General features: G+C 41.6%; 1 protein-coding gene across 3 annotated transcripts in view; it reads left to right on the forward strand.

Annotated features, from left to right (window-relative positions):
* Positions 1-18,862, forward strand: part of rptor (regulatory associated protein of MTOR, complex 1) — a 432,389-nt gene that overhangs the window by 403,169 nt on the left and 10,358 nt on the right. For all 3 annotated transcript variants that reach the window (XM_085963808.1, XM_085963809.1, XM_085963810.1), the window contains 4 exons: positions 3,487-3,593; positions 7,922-8,049; positions 12,125-12,211; positions 12,631-12,747. In XM_085963808.1, the coding sequence (XP_085819934.1) occupies positions 3,487-3,593; positions 7,922-8,049; positions 12,125-12,211; positions 12,631-12,747 (439 nt within the window). The remainder of the gene's footprint in view (positions 1-3,486; positions 3,594-7,921; positions 8,050-12,124; positions 12,212-12,630; positions 12,748-18,862) is intronic.

An 18,862-nucleotide genomic window follows, 5' to 3' on the forward strand; every position in this document is an offset into this window, starting at 1 on the left:
GTGATATTGTATTGAGGCTCACACACCAGGACAGTCCCATGTTCAGTTCTTGGTCTATCTTGAGTGAGCTGATCTCACCCAGGGCAACATTTAGCACACTACAGCTTGTCTCAGAATCTCTGGGCACGTGGGAGCGAAGAATCAGCTGGGATCCGTGCTCCCGATCACTGACCAGTGACCTTTGCTAGACAGTGCATCACTGTGACTGTTGTGTGAGGAGAGGATTGATCTCTGCTGTGATGCCACTCATGGTGATATAGCCAGCTGATACACTCCAGTGAAGAATAACCACTTGGGTAAAGTACTAGAGGGCAGGAATTGTGAGTCTATTTCCAGCAGACCAGAGGTAAAGGTACGAGGTTGGGGGAAATTTTTGCATTTTCCCAAGGCTTTAAAGAAGTCCAGGAACAATCTACCCAGACTGGAATAGTTATGTTTATGCTTCTGGCATTTAGAAACAAAAAAAGCAGAAGCTTCAAGTGAATGTCACTATCTGATCGTTGTTATCTACTCTGACTGAATGATCGGGACTGGCTGAAAGTTCTTTAACATACCATGCCGTTTTAATGGAGCATCAAGGAACTAATCAAGAGTGTTTCTCTCTAATGGCTGAATCGACAAGGAACGTTAGCAACCATAGAAAAACTTGTGGCCTCCTTTAGATTATTAGTACCGTCAAGAGGTAGCAGACTAATGCACAAAGATATGAAAAGTAAAGCATGTACAGGAAACTTTGTTATATCCGGCACCGACGGGACCGAGCTGTTGCCGATCTATCAAAACTGCCGGACATACAAAGTTAATGTTGAAGCATACGGAGGTTTTCATCTCTGTATCTGACAACAAACACTGTTGCTTAGCAACAGCTTGTAAACAGTCGGCCCGTACCTTGGAAGCGTCTCTGTAGCTTAGCAACAGCTTCAGAGAGACTTTCCAGAACCCGACTGTTGAAAACAAAGCCACGAGAAGAAGAAAAACCTAACAAAACGGCTCCTGATTTCTGCCGGTAGATCGAGGTTTCCGGACATACAACCTCCGGATAAACTAAAGTTTCCTGTAATAAAACTCCAAATATAGAATGGTACATGGAGTTAGAGTGCTGTCTTTTACTGAGTTTGAATATAGTGAAGACCCTCAGAAGCTCTCCATTCTTTGATAATGAAAACCCTTTATATAAAAAAAATACTTTTTTGTTGCACTTTACATGTAATGGATATTTAATTGGAAAGTTAAGATATGTAGCACATATGTACACTATATACTGTAGAGCAGAGGTGAATTGTACATGTAGGACATGGACAGTCTCTTAACAGCTAGCAGCACAAAACTGGCCCAGATTCAGCAGGATGGTGATCCATTCCCCATAAGTCATTTATCATGTTGAAGAGTGCAGCATATACATAGGTTAGGGAACCCTGCACTGCTCATGAAAGATATTTATTCCATTCCAGTAAAGAATGGGTATTTTGAATAGACCACATTATAATAATAACAAAGTGCTAGAAATACACAAGACGGGTCCATCAGCTTCTGAAAAGATAGATTAGCGTGATGGATGTGGACTCTTGGTCAGAACTGAAACATATACAATTGCAAACAGGAAGGGAAAAGGGCAAGAATGCCTGTGATAAGTCGATTAGAAATCACCGCAGAGATGGGAGCAGAAGCTCTTCAAAGCTGGCATTCCGGGCAGAGAAACCGCGATGATGCAAACAGTAGAGACGATCTGGTTCTATAACGTTCTGTTTGTGGAGTTGTATGGAGTAAAAAAAAAAGGACTACATTAACATTTTGCCTGTTGGAGATGACATAAAACATTTATTTAATACTATTATTTTCAAGCAAACTAGTTTGATTTGAAATGCTGCAGGGAGGAGTAAATACTTTTTTCAAGCTTAGATTATACCTTTTTTTTTAGTTACTTAGCAGATTAATATCCACACAGTGCTGCTGTGGTGTGTAACTATTACTCAATTACCTAACTGGAAATAGCATACCTCCTTGGTGAATAGGCATACTTAACTGCAAGTAGCCTTATTATTGGTACTCTGAGTCAAAAGCAATATATTAAATGGCTCACTGGCTAGGTGGATAAATCTACAGAGGCAGCGCATCATGAATAGTGTAGAAGCTATGCTCTGGCATTCAGAACATCTTATTTTGTGTGGGTGGTTGGTAGTGCTGTACGAATTAATCAGTTACAACAACAGAGCTGGTACTCCTTTCCAGGAGTACTACAGGGATTCCCCAGTCTTCAGCATACTGCCCGCCCACACTCTGCATGCATCAGAAGTAGGATGCCCTGAGGAATTTTAAACTGCATTTCTTTGCTACAGTTTTTTCCGGCTTATATTTCTTTTAAATACAGTGTACTCTGGGGTGCAGGACATTAATGTATTTATATACTATACCACAGAATGAGGGGCAAAGATACATTTCCCTTCTGCAGTTATTCACAGGGTGGCTTTCTGATTTCAGATAAATGCCTTGCCTTCAGGAAGGAAAATTGGGAGAACAATTCAACCTTGTAAGCATTTCAGGAAAGGCCCAGACAGATGCTTGGGAATAGATTGCATGTTTATTCTCTCTCTCAGGGACAGATGCATATTATGTGGGGGTGGGGCATCTTTGAAGGAAACGAGAGAAATTGGCTTCGGAAAAATATCAAGGGGAGGAGGAAGGGAAAAAATTAATCCACAAAATCTATATTGTGGAAAGCCAACAAAAGAAGTTAATGGTAATGAGGCAGTTCAAAATGTATGTATCACGTTGGCTAATTTCATAGAAGTGTTTTATTTTGATTTAGGATCTAATATTTAGTGATTACCAGGAGTTAATTTTGTTCACTATGTTCTTAATCTAGAACATTTCAACCAATTTTAAAAGCATTTGAAATTAAATACGTAGAGGGCATTGAGATGAAGGGCAAAAACTAACCAAATTAACATGTATTTATTCATTTGTTTTAATGGCATCCATCATATCACTTCTGGTGGAAGGAAATGCAACGAACCAAATCGATTAAAGAACAACTTGAGTTGTGAAATGCATATTTTTGTAGCTGTTTCTTGGTTTAAAGTGTGTAGTGGATCATTTGTCTTTTGTACAATATATAGGAAAGTTTTACACACAATACAGATGTGAAGTGATGAGAGTCCAGGAAAATTAATGGGGTTTTTTAAAAGTGAAGAATTGGGTTTGCTCGAAAATACATATTTATATTAAAATCATCTTTTAAGCAGAGGCTAAGTTTTTAATTAAATGACTGTCACATTTTTATTAAAAGATCGAGTGTTTACAAGTTTCAGATAGTCAGAATTTACGGAACACCACATTTAAACACTAGAATGTTAATACCAGGCTTCACTGAACAGAACTTGATTCTGTTTAGGTGTCGGAGGCTGCAAAAAATGTGTTGTAGTTTGGTCTAAACTTCAGTGCAGTTTGTATGCTGTTAATCCAGTGATGGACTTGCTTTCTGTTCAGGTGCTGGGATGGTGGTGGACTGGGAGCAGGAGACTGGTCTCTTAATGACTTCAGGAGATGTTCGTATTATTCGTATCTGGGATACGGACCGAGAGATGAAAGTACAGGTAAAAACTATGCTTCGTCTAATGATCTTGAATTCTGAGTTAGTGGATGATAGTATTGTATGAGGAATTCTATCTAGGTGATGCATTTGGCCCACGTGTGTATCCCACAGCTTTCTTTATTACATTTCTGCTGTTCCTGAGCAGTCCTTATTTGATGCGCTATTCCATAAGAGCCCAGGAGTTTGATGTTTCATCCAATCAAAAGTGCAGCAGATACCCAATAAAAGGATCTTCAAAAAGCAATTTTATTAATGACTTGGATTGCTGCTTAAGGTGGTCAATTTACAGACCGGTTAGAGGGTAGCCTTTGTTCCTGATAAGATATACAGGAAACTTTGTGCTATACGGGACCGAGCTGTTGCCGCTCCCTCAAAACTGCCGGACACACCCGCGTTAATGTTGAAGCATACGGAGCTTTTCATCTCCGTATCTAACAACAAACACTGTTGCTTAGCAACAGCTTCTAAACAGTCGGCCCGTACCTTGGAAGCGTCTCTGTAGCTTAGCAACAGCTTCAGAGAGACTTTCCAGAGCCTGACTGTTGGGGGGAAAAAAGCCACGAGAAGGGGAAAAAAAAGCCACGAGAAGGGGAAAAAAAACCTAACAAAATGGCTCCTGATTTTTGCCGGTGGCTCGAGCTTGCCGGACACTTAGCCTCCGGATAACACAAAGTTTCCTGTACATGCATACACACACTACAAAGATATCTGTACCAGCTAGCCAGCAGACTCTTGAGTACCTCATTCTCCACATCAACAGAATGCCTCAACTTCACTTCCAGTTGGGTGGTCTCCTGGGAAATCCTTCAACAATGGATTCTGTAGCACAAAGATGCATTTAGCATGAAACTATATGGGATGTAGAAGGTCAAAAGCAAGTTTTAATTTTTCATATAAATATATTGCAGAATGATACAGTTTGATAACACAACTTCTGAAACTTTAGCTTTCTGAAACAGAAACCTTGCCCCTATTTAAATTGCTTGAGATTCCCGTAGTTTATCAGCCTTGTAATCTCTGTAGCAGTATTCCCATTGCATATATTGGTTTCACTTCTGTTCTTGGGGATTTCAAAGGTGCAGGTTCCTGCTGCTACCTATAAAACTCTGAAAAATAGTCTGAGATCTAGTAGTATATTGATACATGACTTTACTTCATAAATCTATGGCAATAGATGTGCACAGTCTGCACGTCCCTCATTCTAACAGCCAGTGGTGGTGAATGCCTTGGCCAGCAGAAGGAAAAATTATTTAAAGCCGCAATAGTTTTCAGTTGCTGGTCTGTTGGGCAGTGGTTTAACACTATAATTGGTGCCCTGTTTGGAGTTTGGTTAATCAAAGCACAGTCTGCTTTTACTGTCTTATCATCATCAATTCCTGCCTGGTGGAAATATCTTCAGTTCTTGCGATTGTTTTACAGTGACCAAGGTATGTGCAAAGTCAAATATTGCTCGAGTTGTAGCTGACACAAAGTGGCACATTATCATTGAGTTCCTTTGTATAGGGTGCTCTGGCCATAGGTTACAGATCTCGGCAACCCAATCCTAAATTTTAGTTGGGCAATGTTTGCCAATTGGTTTACCTTCATCAGACAACCACAATCACTGGCTTTGGGTATGTCGCTACATTCTACAACTTCATTACCTGGCACCACAACAATACAACTCACAACACACTTAATGAAAGAGTCATCATTACCACAGCAGTACCCATCATTGTCGGTTCATCTGGGAAACCCATGTATACTCTTTATGCTGATGTATGCAATATCTTGGTAACTGCTGCACCATACAGATTTGATCAATGGCTTTGTCTCAGAGCATTTAATTGCCGGTTCATTACAATTTTCATTGGGCCAGAATTGTCCAATTTTGGATGGTGCACCTTCCTGCAGCATAATTTCCATACAAGGTTTTGTTTTCACATGCACTCAAAACACCAATCCAGTGTGGCCATGTTAAGAACATAAGAAGTAAGAGCAGGAGTCGGCCATACGGCCCCTCGAGCCTGCTCCGCCATTCAATAAGATCATGGCTGATCATTGACCTCAACTCCACTTTCCCGCCCGATCTCCATATCCCTTGATTCCCCTAGAGTCCAAAAATCTCTCGATCTCAGCCTTGAATATACTCAAAGACTCAGCATCCACAGCCCTCTGGGGCAGAGAATTCCAAAGATTCACAACCCTCTGAGTGAAGAAATTCCTCCTCATCTCAGTGGCCTACCCCTATCCTGAGACTGTGACCCCTAGTTCTAGACACTCCAGCCAGGGGAAACAACCTCTCAGCATCTACCCTGTCAATCTCCTTGTTTAGCCTATAGGAAGCTCAGATGTTGAATTTTACCACAGCGTGAAATGTCAATTGATTTATCCTGATGGTATTCAGATAAATTCTTCTGTTAGTTCAGGCCAACTTCATTTGATGGGAGAAAAGGCTTTTGATATCTTAGGATGTATTTCAACCTGAGTAAACTTTTATATGCACAAAGTGTAATACAAGGCAATATCTGTGCTTTGTGTTTTATGTTTGCTGCAAAATTGCCTGTAAAGTGAGTCTGAAGAAGCTTTGCTTGAGTACTTAAGCAGATGACTTTATGCCTGTCTGAATAGCAGAACCTAGTGCAGGCAAGAAATTGAAGTCTTATCCTTGTATCCAAAACATAAAATAAAAGCTAAATTTGGGCTATTGAAACTGATAAGCATTGATTTTGTTCCTTTCATACAGTGCCGCACGGATCAATATTTTTAATCCAACTTCAGATTCACTTGGAATCAGAAGCATAGAAAATTGGTTAACTGCAAATGGCTCATAATTACTAGGGCAGGTGTGAAAGTCTTTTCAAGGCTGAATCAGTCATACCCTTCTAGGTATGTTGTTCAAACCTTCTCCTGAGCAAAAGAAAAACCATGAATGTATCTAACACCGTTCACAACCTCAGAACATTCTAAAGAGTTTCACAGCCCATGAAGGACTTTTGAAATGCAGTCCGCTGATGTGCATTGTTGATCAGTTAGTGAGCAGCTGCCATTGTCTGAACACTGTATGGATATCATTTCCTGTTCTACATACTGGGCACACTCCTTGAATGTAGTTTAAAAGTTGAGTACCATTTTTTTGTGTATTTTTATTCCTCCCACAATTAAGGATTTACGCTTGTTTTTATTCCTGAATTAAGTGACTGGATCATCAGTTCTAATGAACTGGTATCCAACCACCTGTCAACTACCTAGATTGTGTGCTATAGTACATTGATTTCACCCAAGTCTCAATTGCCACGTTTTCCCTTGAACAGAAAAGGTTTACTGAGTTTAGTCCTTTTTTTTTATTCGTTCCCGGGATGTGGGCTTTGCTGGCAAGGCCAGCATTTATTACCCATCCCTAGTGGCCCTTGAGAAGGTGGTGGTGAGGCGCCACCTTGAACCGCTGCAGTCCGTGTGGTGAAGATACTCCCCACAGTGCTGTTAGGAAGGGAGTTCCAGGATTTTGACCCAGCGACGATGAAGGAACAGTGATAGACTTCCAAGTCAGGATGGTGTGTAACTTGGAGATGGTGGTGTTAAAAAGAAAGACTTGCATTTATTTAGCGCCTCTCACGACCTCAGGACTTTGCAAAGTGCTTTACAGCCAATTAAGTACTTTTGAAGTGTAGTCACTGCTGTAATGCAGAAAACGTGGCAGCCAATATTGCGTACGCAAGCTCCCTCAAACAGCAATGTGATTATGACCAGATAATCTGTTTTTTAGTGATGTTGATTGAGGGATAAATATTGGCCAGGACACCAGGGATAACTCCCCTGCTCGTCTTCGAAATAGTGCCATGGGATCTTTTACATCCGCCTGAGAGAGCAGACGGTGCCTCGGTTTAACAGCTCATTTGACAGTGCATCACTCCCTCAGCACTGCACTGAAGAGTCAGCCTAGATTATGTGCTCAAGTCTCTGGAGTGGGACTTGAACCCACAACCTTCTGACTCAGAGGCGAGAGTGCGACCCACTGAGCCACAGCTGACAAACCGGACACAAGGAATAGGACTAAACTCGGTAGGTATTAACTCCGGTGACCTGATCAACATTCCTCCCTCAACCAGCACCACCAAATAAAGATTAACTGGGTCATTCATCTCATTTGCTATTTGTGGGACTTTGCTGTGCACAAATTGTCATCCACTTTTATTTCTAGAATAGCAGTGACCACACTTCAAAGTAATGAATTGCCTGTGGTATTTCCTGAGAATGTGAAAGGCTCTATATAACTAGGTGTTCTTTCTTCCTTCTATTTGGTGTCGGCATCATTTTTACATCTAAACGTTTTTTTGTTTTGATTTATAGGATATTCCAACTGGGGCAGACAGTTGTGTGACGAGCCTTTCCTGTGATTCTAATCGATCGCTAATCGTGGGTGGCCTTGGTGATGGCTCAGTTCGTATCTACGATAGGAGAATGGCTCCTAATGAATGGTAGGTTTCAGTTTCATTTTCTTTTTAATCTTCCATCCACACACTGTAGCAAAGCTGAGAGTTTGGAATTTGACTGTGTCTGTTCTCAGACAATAGCACACTGATGCCAGCCCAGCAATAGTTTCTGGAGGCAGCATCTCTCCTGATCATTACATAGAATTGAAACTGAGATTCGAGCAGCCGTATGCTTTCTGGCCAATAGTGGTCTGAGCACCTCCGCTGGCTCGTGTAGTTTACTGGAGAAGGTGCCGTGCCCAGATACATATCTCTGAACTATTTGAAAACAACTACATATGAGTAAGTTTGTGTGTGTGTCTCCAGCTCTTTCTTTGCATGGTGCTGGCTGCTGTGGGACTCGCTTGGCAATATATTTGTCTGGTTTTATAGCGGCCGGGACCTCGCCTGCTATAGAAATTTAGATTGCAATATAAACACGGCACTAATCAGCACCGTGATTTCAGAAACCGGCATTACTTCTCTCAATTTCTCCTCTGTTTAAATTTTAATGAAAATTTAAAGAAATTAGATTGATTCTGTTGTTGATTTGAAGTAAAAGTTAACGGCTTCTGTTTGACAAATAGAGTGAATTTTATTAGGATTCAGCCACGTTCTGACTCTAGGAAAAGAACATTGCTCTGGGAGAATTTATTTGATGCGGGGTCTTTATTGTGTTTTTGATTCAATGCCATTTTGAAAAATATTTTCTGTTACCCATCCAAAGCTAGAAATTAGTTTCCAATCTTCTGTTATTTACCCAACTACATGCGTTATTTTAAAATATATTTTATTTAGTCTATACATTATTTAAGTTTTATCTTTGCTCTGTTGGATAAATCACATTTAGTACAATTTCAGTAGTATACTTCAGAAAGAGAGGGGGTGAAACACAACTGGCTTTAGAGAGAGTTACCGAGCCCAGCTGTGTGGAGAATATGGAATTGAAAGCAGTAGATAGTAATTGAGGCAGGGTGATTTAAGCTTGTTCAGCTCTATACATTGCAACCAGTTCCGTCACAATATAATCAGCACTTGTTTCAACAAAAAAAGTTGACCGTAATTCTTAAGACTTAGCTTTTACATCTTCAGGATGCCCCAAAACACTTCTCAGCCAATTCATTATTTTTGAAGTATGGTGACTTGTTATGTAGACAAACGCAGCAGCCAATTTATGCACGACAAGGATGAGATTACCGAGCAGTTAATCTGTTTCGGTGATGTTGGTTGGCCAGGACACGGGGAGAATTCCCCTGTGCTCTGTGAATAGCATCATTGGATCATTTTTCCACCACCTACAAGGCACAAGTCAGGAGGGTGATGGAATACTCTCCACTTGCCTGGATGAATGCAGCTCCAACAACACTCAAGAAGCTCGACACCATCCAGGACAAAGCAGCCCGCTTGATTAGCACCCCATCAACCACCTTAACCATTCTCTCCCTCCACCACCAGTTTACCGTGGCTGCAGTGTATACCATCTACAAGATACACTGCAGCAACTCGCCAAGGCTTCTTCGGCAGCACCTCCCAAACCTGCTGACATGAATCTTGTCATTCATGTGAAAATGACTTATGTAATAATACTCAGCGGCCTGCTGGTGGCACTGTCCAGGGAGAGTATAAATACTCGGGCATGGGCCCAGCTTGTGCAGGATATTCTTTAACAGGAACTAGTAAAGGACACAACTAGATCTCCATGTTGAAAAACAGTTGATTAAAGCCTTGTTTAATACTCGGACCAAGTGCCTAGTAGTTTTCTTACATCACCCGCGACCTCTTCTACCTAGAAGGACAAGGGCAGCAGGCGCGTGGGAACACCACCACCCCCAAGTCACACACCATCCTGACTTAGAAGTATATCGCCGATCCTTCATCGTCGCTGAGTCAAAATCCTAGCACTCCCTCCCTAACAGCACTGTGGGAGTACCTTCACCACAGGGACTGCAGCGGTTCAAAAAGGCGGCTCACCACCACCTTCTCGAGGGCAATTAGGGATGGGCAATAAATGCTGGCCTTGCCAGTGACGCTCACATTCCATAAATGAATTTTTAAAAATTTAATCCACCTAAACAGGAGCCTCAGTTTAATCTGGAAGCCAGCACCTGTAACAATGCACATTCCTTCAGTACTGCACTGGTCAGCCTACATATTGGGCCGGATATTCAGATCCCTAGGGGTGGGTACGCGCTGTGTACACACCCGTAGGGACATCAGAAATGCCGGTTTCAGGCATGCACTGCGCATGCGCTGGAAACCGGCATTTCCGATCTGTCAAGAAAGCGCTCGACAGATCCTCCGGCTGAGCTGGAGAAGGGCCTCTGCGGGCGGATAGTTCCGCTTTTTGGAGACCCTCCGCCCGCAGAAAACCCTTACAATTCCTACACCTGGTAAAAGCAGGCGTAAGGCCTGCTTTTACCAGGATAAGAGTTGAAAAAAGTTATCATTTAAAAATACTTCAAAGAAAGGTAAGTTTATTTTTAGCCCTGTTAAAAATGTCAATTATTTTTTCAAAAATTTAAATTTTTGTTTAAAATATAGTTAATTTATGTAATTTCAAGTCATTTTAAAAATGTGATTTTTTTAAATTTATTTGAAGTTTTACTATGTTTTGGGGGTGATCTCCATTCATATATTTGACAGGTCTTCCTTTATTTTCCAGATTTTTCCAGATCGCAGCCCTCCGCCCACGGGAGGCCTGCGATCGGAATAGCTGGGCCAATATGCTCAAGTCCATGACCTGAAAAAGGCCACTGAGCCAGGCTGATGATTATGGCAGTGACAAGTCAAACATATATGTAAAAAACTGTATGTTGCAGGTTGCAATAAATTCTTATAATTTTCCCTAGAAATTGATTGAAGGTTATATGAGAATTTCATTATCCCACTAACTTGGTTTTCTAAATGTTCATGTTGAGCAGCTGCGACTGAATAGCACATTAGGTTGCAGCACTGTCCTTTCACTGTGATCCATGTTAGAAGACAGCACAGGAACAGCCCCTTTCTCCGGCATTTGTAGGAGGGTTAAATGAAAATGATTTGGCTGCAATTTAATTCCAGTTCCTAATTAGGTGCAAGTCCACAACGTAGCACTGAACTATTAATTTCTCTGGCATGCCACAGCATGGGAGATGGAAAGAAAGAATTAAGTTGGGTTTAAGGTGCATCTTGGGATGTTTAGTGGGAGTTTTATCTTGCATCTAAGCCATGCCGGACCTGACCTGAGAATTAATGATAACACTGGGTGGTAGAAGTGGAAGGTGTTGCAATCATTTTTTTAATTAGTTTATGGGATGTAGACGTCGCCAGCAAGGTCGGCATTTATTGCCCATCCCTAATTGCCCTCGAGAAGATGGTGGTGAGCCACCTCCTTGAATACAACTGTGAGCCTTGCTGGGCCATTTCAGAGGGCAGTTAACAATCAACCACATTGCTGTGGGTCTGGAGTAACATATAGGCAGGTTTCCTTCTCTAAAGGACATTAATGAACCAGATGGGTTTTTTATGACAATCCGGTCGTTTCATGGTCACCATTGCTGACGTTGGCTTTTTTTAATTCCAGATTTATTTAATTAATTGATTGAATTTAAATTCCCCAGCTGCCGTGGTGGGATTTGAACTCATGGCTCCAGATCATTAGTCCAGGCCTCTGGATTACTAGAGGGCATTTAACACCTAATCTAGAGCTGTCTTTTGTCTCCACTAGTCCTATCACCATCTCGTCTGGTTTTGAATACCTCTTAATGTCTCTTCACTTCTCTTTTGTTCTCTCATCCCCATTTCCCAACCCCCAAACTGGCCTTTTAATCTGTTTCATTTCCTGTGCTTTTTCAGTCTTGACGAAGGGTTTCGGCCTGAAACGTTGACTCTATTTCTCTCTCCACGGATGTTGCCTGGCCTGCTGAGTTTTTCCAGCATTTTCTGTTGTTACCTCTGGATTACTAGTCCAGTAACATAACCACTGTGCTACCGTTCCCCGTCCACCCTTGATGAGTCCAACACTTTAAGAATGCCAATGCTCTATCCCCTGCTGTCAGGTGGAATGCCACTCTAGTTGTTGATGTGGTTTTTGTTTCTACAGCCGTGTAATGACTTACAGGGAACATACTGCATGGGTGGTAAAAACCTATCTACAGAAGTCTCCCGAAGGCAATATCATCACTGTGAGGTAAGGCAGAATATATTGCTATACTGTTTATTTAGATTTGAATTGACTATTTGAACATCATGTGTATATATAATTACATTCATAATGGGTTTTGTGTTTGTAATATGGTGTGAATTATTTAGTTTGACACAAGGCTGGTCATTAATTAAAGATCTCTTCAGTTTTTTTTTTAATTGTCATTCATCAGAGAGGTAAGATCTTTACTTATTAATTTAATTTTGCTACAGCATAGTGTTTTACTGGGCACCATCATATCACGGAAGAAGCTCAGTTATAAATCATTTGGTAAAGTTAGTGAAATATTAACGGCGTTCTAGCTGTTGCACTTTTTTATCAACAGTAAAATATTCTGTTTCTTGTATGTAGTCTTAACGTAATTTGTGCTAACTTAACGTGCTCTCCCCTGTTCAATTACGAAGTGTGAATGGAGATGTGCGGTTCTTTGACCCACGGATGCCAGAGTCAGTGAATGTAATTCAGACTGTAAAAGGACTGACAGCGCTGGACTTTCATCCCCAGGCTAATCTATTTGCTTGGTAAGTGAACTCAAATGGTCAGCACAACAAATATTATTCTCATGTTGATACCAGGAGAATTGACGGGTGTTGGAGCTTTATCCATTTTACATCCGTGGAGAATAAATATTCATGGACCATGTTAGTGTCAGCAGCAATTCTGACCTAACCTCGAATTATCCTGACTGCACAGTTCAAGTCTCTCAATCAAAAAGAATCTGATATTTCCACTCTCAGTACTTCTATCATAGTCATAGGTCTTCTTACTGACTTGTCAAGCGGGAAAATGTTATCTGAAGAGTGAGTGCTAGTGTGGTCTAGGGCACACTCTTATCCCTTTGGAACTGAGTTTCAATCGTGGTGTAATGAAACTCGAATCATTCTCGGCTAACTGAGAGCTACATGTAGGGCAATTTCAACCCAGTCCCTTCTGATCTGACCACAGTTTGGCAATCTTACTCGAGCCATAAAGGAATGACCCCTTTGGACATAAGAGCCCGGAACTTGCAGTGGGTAGTAACAGCGAACTGTCCGCATTCGCCATTATTACCCCTTTGAAACTGACCCCAACTTCAGGATTTAGTGCATGTGCATCCTAAAGTGAAAATCCTGAAGTTGCGGTCCGCCATTCACTGCTGCGACACTGGCTGCGCTGTGGAACCCCGCACCCCCATAGTCAGCAATCAGGGAAATTATTAAAACATTAGCTTTTCCACAGTAATATTGCTATTAATACCCCATTAAAAGTTAGACCTTGTTGTATTAGATGAAACGGGTTTTAACAGCGTATCGACTGCTGAACAAATGTTATGGCCCTGAAAAACTCATTTTAATTTTGTGAAGTGTCAAATTTCTCTATTATAATGAAAATTACAAATTTTAAGAAACTTTATAAAAAAAAAAAAGCATTGGCCCGTATTTTCCGATGCCGCTGGGTATGCACCCGTAGGGACATCGGAAATGCCGGTTTCAGGTATGAGAAGCGCATGTGCTGAATACTGGTATTTCTGATCTGTCAAGAATCCTCTTGACAGATCCTCCGCCTGCCCTGGAGAAGGGCCTCTGCGGGTGGAGAGATCCGCTTTCTGCAGAGCCTCCGCCCGCTGAAAACCCTTAGAAATCTTACGCCTGGTAAGGCCTGCTTTTACCAGCATAAGAGTTGGAAAAAGTAAAAAAAAAACACATTTTTGCACTGATTTATAATTTTAAAAATACTTTTAAAAGTAAGTTTATTTTTAGCCCCGTAAAAAACTTTAATTTTTTTCAAAAATTAAAATTTTTGTTTAAAATATTTAATTTATCTTGTAATTTTAACTCATTTTAAAAACGTGATGATTTTTTAAAATATTTATTTAATGTTTTACTGTGTTTCTGGGGTGATCTCCATTCATATATTTGACAGGTCTATCTGCCAAAAGTATGAAGGGAGATTCCCTTCTGCTATTGGCTGGCCTGGCCCACGTGATTCCAGGGACGCTTGCGAACCGCCTGCTCCCCCGGGATATGTGGGCCCTGTGCATTTTGACTGTGGAGAGGCCCAGGAGCAGAAGTGTACGCACCTCGCGAGCCCTCCGGTAAGGGCGTAGACTTTTTTCCGATCGGAGGCATCCGCACACAGCAAGCCTCCTGTCGGAAACTACGGGCCATTATTTTTTTAACGTTTGTTCATCTTTATTTCAGGTTTACCTTTTCCCCATGTGAGAGCCCCAATCTTTGTTTTGCTCTCTACAACATTTTTAAAAAGTCAGAATAAAAGGAGCTTCTTCACTTCCTGGTTCCCTGACTCTGAGAATTCTGCATTGTGATTGGCTGCTTAGACAGCTTGTTGCCTTCACAGCAGCTCGCACTGTGGAATTCCCACTGCACTGCACTGATCTCAACTGAACATCGAAAAGGCCAAACTTCTTGCCACAGAGATCATGAGATATTTGTGGGCAGCTTTCTTCAGAGCCAGCAGCGAAAGCCTTTGTTTCGCCGTTGACTGCAAATGATGGGCTGAGGAGAAAATCTTACTGCTTCTAAGGTTGTTATTCAAGCATGTTAGAGGAGAGAGCGGAAGGAGCGTTGCGCTCTCTCTCTCTCTGCCTCTCTGTCTGTCTCTCGCTCTCTGCCTGTCTCGCTCTCTGCCTGTCTCGCTCTCTGCCTGTCTCGCTTGCTCTCTCTCTGCCTGTCTGTCTGTCTCTTCCTCTCTCTCTCTCTCTGCCTCTCACCTGTGCTGTAGCTTTCCTGAAAGCACTTGATGCCGGCACTGACTGTCCAAAGTGGAGGTGTTTGATTCCATAGTACTGAAATCTCTCACTGTGAGTGCAAAATTCACCGAAAAGATGTTTGAACAAATGGTCTTTAATGTGTGTGGCTTTGTACTGAAGGCAGGGTTGGATTTACCAGATCACATCCTTGTTGGTCGGCTGCAGTTTTGAGTTGCATGTTTATGAACTTTATTTCCAAACATTAGATGGCAGTTTTTAAGTCCACTTTATCTTCACAAATCACAATAAAGAGAAATCTCAACCCTTCCCCACTTGCTCAAGGACCCAAGTGAAATGGGTTTTGGATAAACATCAGCTCATTTTCCGTTCTGCTAGCCTTTTTAGTGGAAAAGCTGAGCAAAAAATTGCTGTTTTTCCAAAGTTGTTTGGACAAGTCTGATTTTATTAGCACAAACTGTTCAAACAATGCACATGTGTAAAAGCACAGATTAATTCATTTAAAACATAGCCAGTGCTACACTGGAAGCATTTTGTAATGTAAATTGCATTTAAGATTGAATTTAGTTTTTGGAAGAAAACCAGAATATTAAAGCTTGTGTCCTTTTGTTGTGCATTTTTTTTTAAATATTCAATTGAGAAAATAAAATCTAATTTAATAATTGTTTGATTTTCATGTAGAAATGGTTGTTTTTGATAGAAACTGAGAATCATACAACACAGAAGGAGGCCATTCGGCCCACCATGCCTGTGCCGGCTCTTTGAAAGAACTCTCCAATTAGTCCCACTCCCTGCTCTTTCCCTATAGCCCTGCAAAATTTTCCCTTTCAATTATTTAACCAGTTCCCTTTTGAAAGTTACTATTGAATCTGTTTCCACCACCCTTTCAGGAAGTGCATTCCCAATCATCATAACTCGATGCGTTAAAAAAAAAAAAATTCCCCTCAACTCACCTCTGGTTCTTTTGCCAATTACCTTAAATCTGTGTCCTCTGGTTACTGACCCTTCTGCCAATGGGAACAGTTTCTCCTTATTTACCTTTCATGATTTTGAACACCTCTATTAAATCTCCCCTTAACCTTCTCTGCTCCAAGGAGAGCAACCCCAGCTTCGCTAGTCTCCCCACGTAACTGAAGTCCCTCATTCCTGGTACCATGCTAGTAAATCTCCTCTGCACCCTCTCCAAGGTATTGACATCCTTCCTAAAGTGTAATGTCCAGAATTGGCCATAATAATCCTACTGGGGCCTAATCAGCGATGTATAAATGTTTAGCATAACTTCCTTGCTTTTGTACTCTCTGCCTCTGTTTATAAAGCCGAGGATCCCATATACTTTTTTACCAGCCTTCTCAACTTGTCCTGCCACCTTCAAAGATTTGTGTACGTACACCCCCAGGTGTCCCTGTTCCTGCACCCCCTTTAAAATTGCACCATTTTGTTTATATTGCCTCTCTTTATTTTTCCTACCGAAACTTCACACTTTGTGTTAAATTTCATCTGCCATGTGTCTGCTCTTTTCACTAGTCTGTCTATGTCCTCCTGAATGCTGTTACTGTCCTCCTCACTCTTTACTACATTTCCAAGTTTCGTGACATCTGCAAACTTTGAAATTATGCCCAGTGTACCAAAGTCCAAGTCATTAATATATATCATAAAGAGTAGTAGTCCTAATACCAACCCCTGGGGGACACCACTGTATAATTGCCCCCAGTCAGAAAAACAAATGTTCACCAGTACTCTCTGCTTTCTGTCCCTAAATCAATTTTGCTAATACAGGAAACTTTGGTTTATCCGGAGGTTGTATGTCCGGAAACCTCGATCTAACGGCAGAAATCAGCAGCCGTTTTGGTTAGGTTTTTTTTCTTCTAGCATTTTTTTTTTTTTTTTAAACAGTCAGGCTCTGGAAAGCGTCTCTGTAGCTTAGCAACAGCTTCAGAGACGCTTCCAAGGTACGGGCCAAGTGTTTACAAGCTGTTGCTAAGCAACAGTGTTTGTTGTCAGGTACGGAGATGAAAACCTCCGTATCCTTCAACATTAGCGCTGGTCTATCCGGAAGTTTTGATAGATCCGGCAGCAGCTCGGTCCCGTCGGTGCCGGATATCGCGAAGTTTCCTGTAAGTATTTAAACACCTTTTGAAAGTCCATATTTGCAACATCAACCGCATTACTTTTTGTTATTCATTAATGGGATGTGGGCGTCACTGACGAGGGCAGCATTTATTGCCCATCCCTAAAACTCATAGTCCTCATCAACCCTCTCCATTACTTCATCAAAGAACTCGAACAAGTTAGTCAAACCCAATTTGCCTTTAACAAATCCATGCTGGCTATCATTTATTAATCCATATTTTTCCAATTTTGTCCTAGATTATTGTCTCTAAAAGTTTCCCCACCACTGACGTTAGGCTGACTGGCCTGTAGTTGCCAGATTTACTACCCCCCCTCCCCTTTTTTGAACAGGGGTGTAACATTTGCAGTCCTCTGGCACCGCTCCCATATCTCATAGAATCATAGAAAGTTACAGCACGGAATGAGGCCATTTTGCCCCATCTTGTCCGCGTCGGCCAACAAAGAGCTATCCAGCCTAATCCCAGCTCTTGGTCCGTAGCCCTGCAGGTTGCAGCATCCCAAGTGCACATCCAAGTACTTTTTAAATGTGGTTAGGGTTTCTGCCTCTACCACCCTTTCAGGCAGTGAGTTCCAGACCCCCACAACCCTCTGGGTAAAGAAATTTCCCCTCAAATCCCCTCTAAACCTTCCCCCAATTACTTTAAATCTGTGCCCCCTGGTTTTTGACCCCTCTGCTAAGGAAAATAGGTCCTTTCTATCCGCTTTATCTAGGCCCCTCATAATTTTATACACCTCAATAAGGTCTCCCCTCAGCCTCCTCTGTTCCAAGGAAAACAGACCCAGCCTATCCAGTCTTTCCTCATAGCTAAGATTCTCTACTCCTGGCAACATCCTTGTAAATCTCCTCTGTACCCTCTCTAGTGCAATCACATCTTTCCTGTAATGTGGTGACCAGAACTGCACGCAGTACTCTAGCTGAGGCCTAACTAGTGTTTTATACAGTTGAAGCATAACCCCCCCACTCTTGTATTCTATGCCACGGCTAATAAAGGCAGGCATTCTGTATGCCGCCTTTAACCGCCTTATCTACCTGGCCTGCTACCTTCAGGGATCCAAGGAGGATTGGAAGATTGAAAGATGCGTCCTATTTAGACCAGGTGACTTTTCTACTTTGGGCGCTGCCAACCTTTTATAAGTTTATAAAAAACTTTTGGGTTCCCTATTATTTTACTCGCTAATCTATTCTTATACACTCGCTTTGCCCCTCATTTCTTTTTTCACTTCTCCTCTGTACTTTCTGTAATCCGCTTAGTCCTCTACTATAGTGAGCCTGACATTTATCATAAGCCTCCTTTTACTGTTTCATTTTAATCTTTAGTGATCGAGAGCTCTAGCTTTGGGGGCTCTTCCTTTCCCTCTCATGGGAATGTCTAGTCTGTACCTGAACTATCTATTGTTTGAAAGCCTCCCAATGCTCATTTACTGTTTTAGCTGCCAGTTTTTGACTCCAATCCACCTGGGCCAGATCCCCTTGCAACTCACTGAAATAAGCCCTCCTTCAGTTGAGTATTTTCACGTTTGACTGTTCCTTGTCCTTTTCCATTTCCATAACTACTCTAAACCTAATGATTATTGACTTTGCTCATGTCATTCCTGCAGTAACCTTGATCTTTTCCTCACACATACTGACAGCAGTAATCCCTAAACAGTAAACAAACTTAAAAGTGTGAGACACTCCACCGCATCTACATACACTTTCCAATGCATGGTTAACCTAAAATGATATGATATAACATGGGAATTGAGACAAACTGACACTTTCATGTCAAAAATATCTCTTGGAGCATTGGAAGAGCCAC

Source organism: Somniosus microcephalus, chromosome 21 (assembly GCF_052327205.1).
Source record: "Somniosus microcephalus isolate GS21.2 chromosome 21, FLI_Smic_1.0, whole genome shotgun sequence".
Classification (NCBI taxonomy): domain Eukaryota; kingdom Metazoa; phylum Chordata; class Chondrichthyes; order Squaliformes; family Somniosidae; genus Somniosus; species Somniosus microcephalus.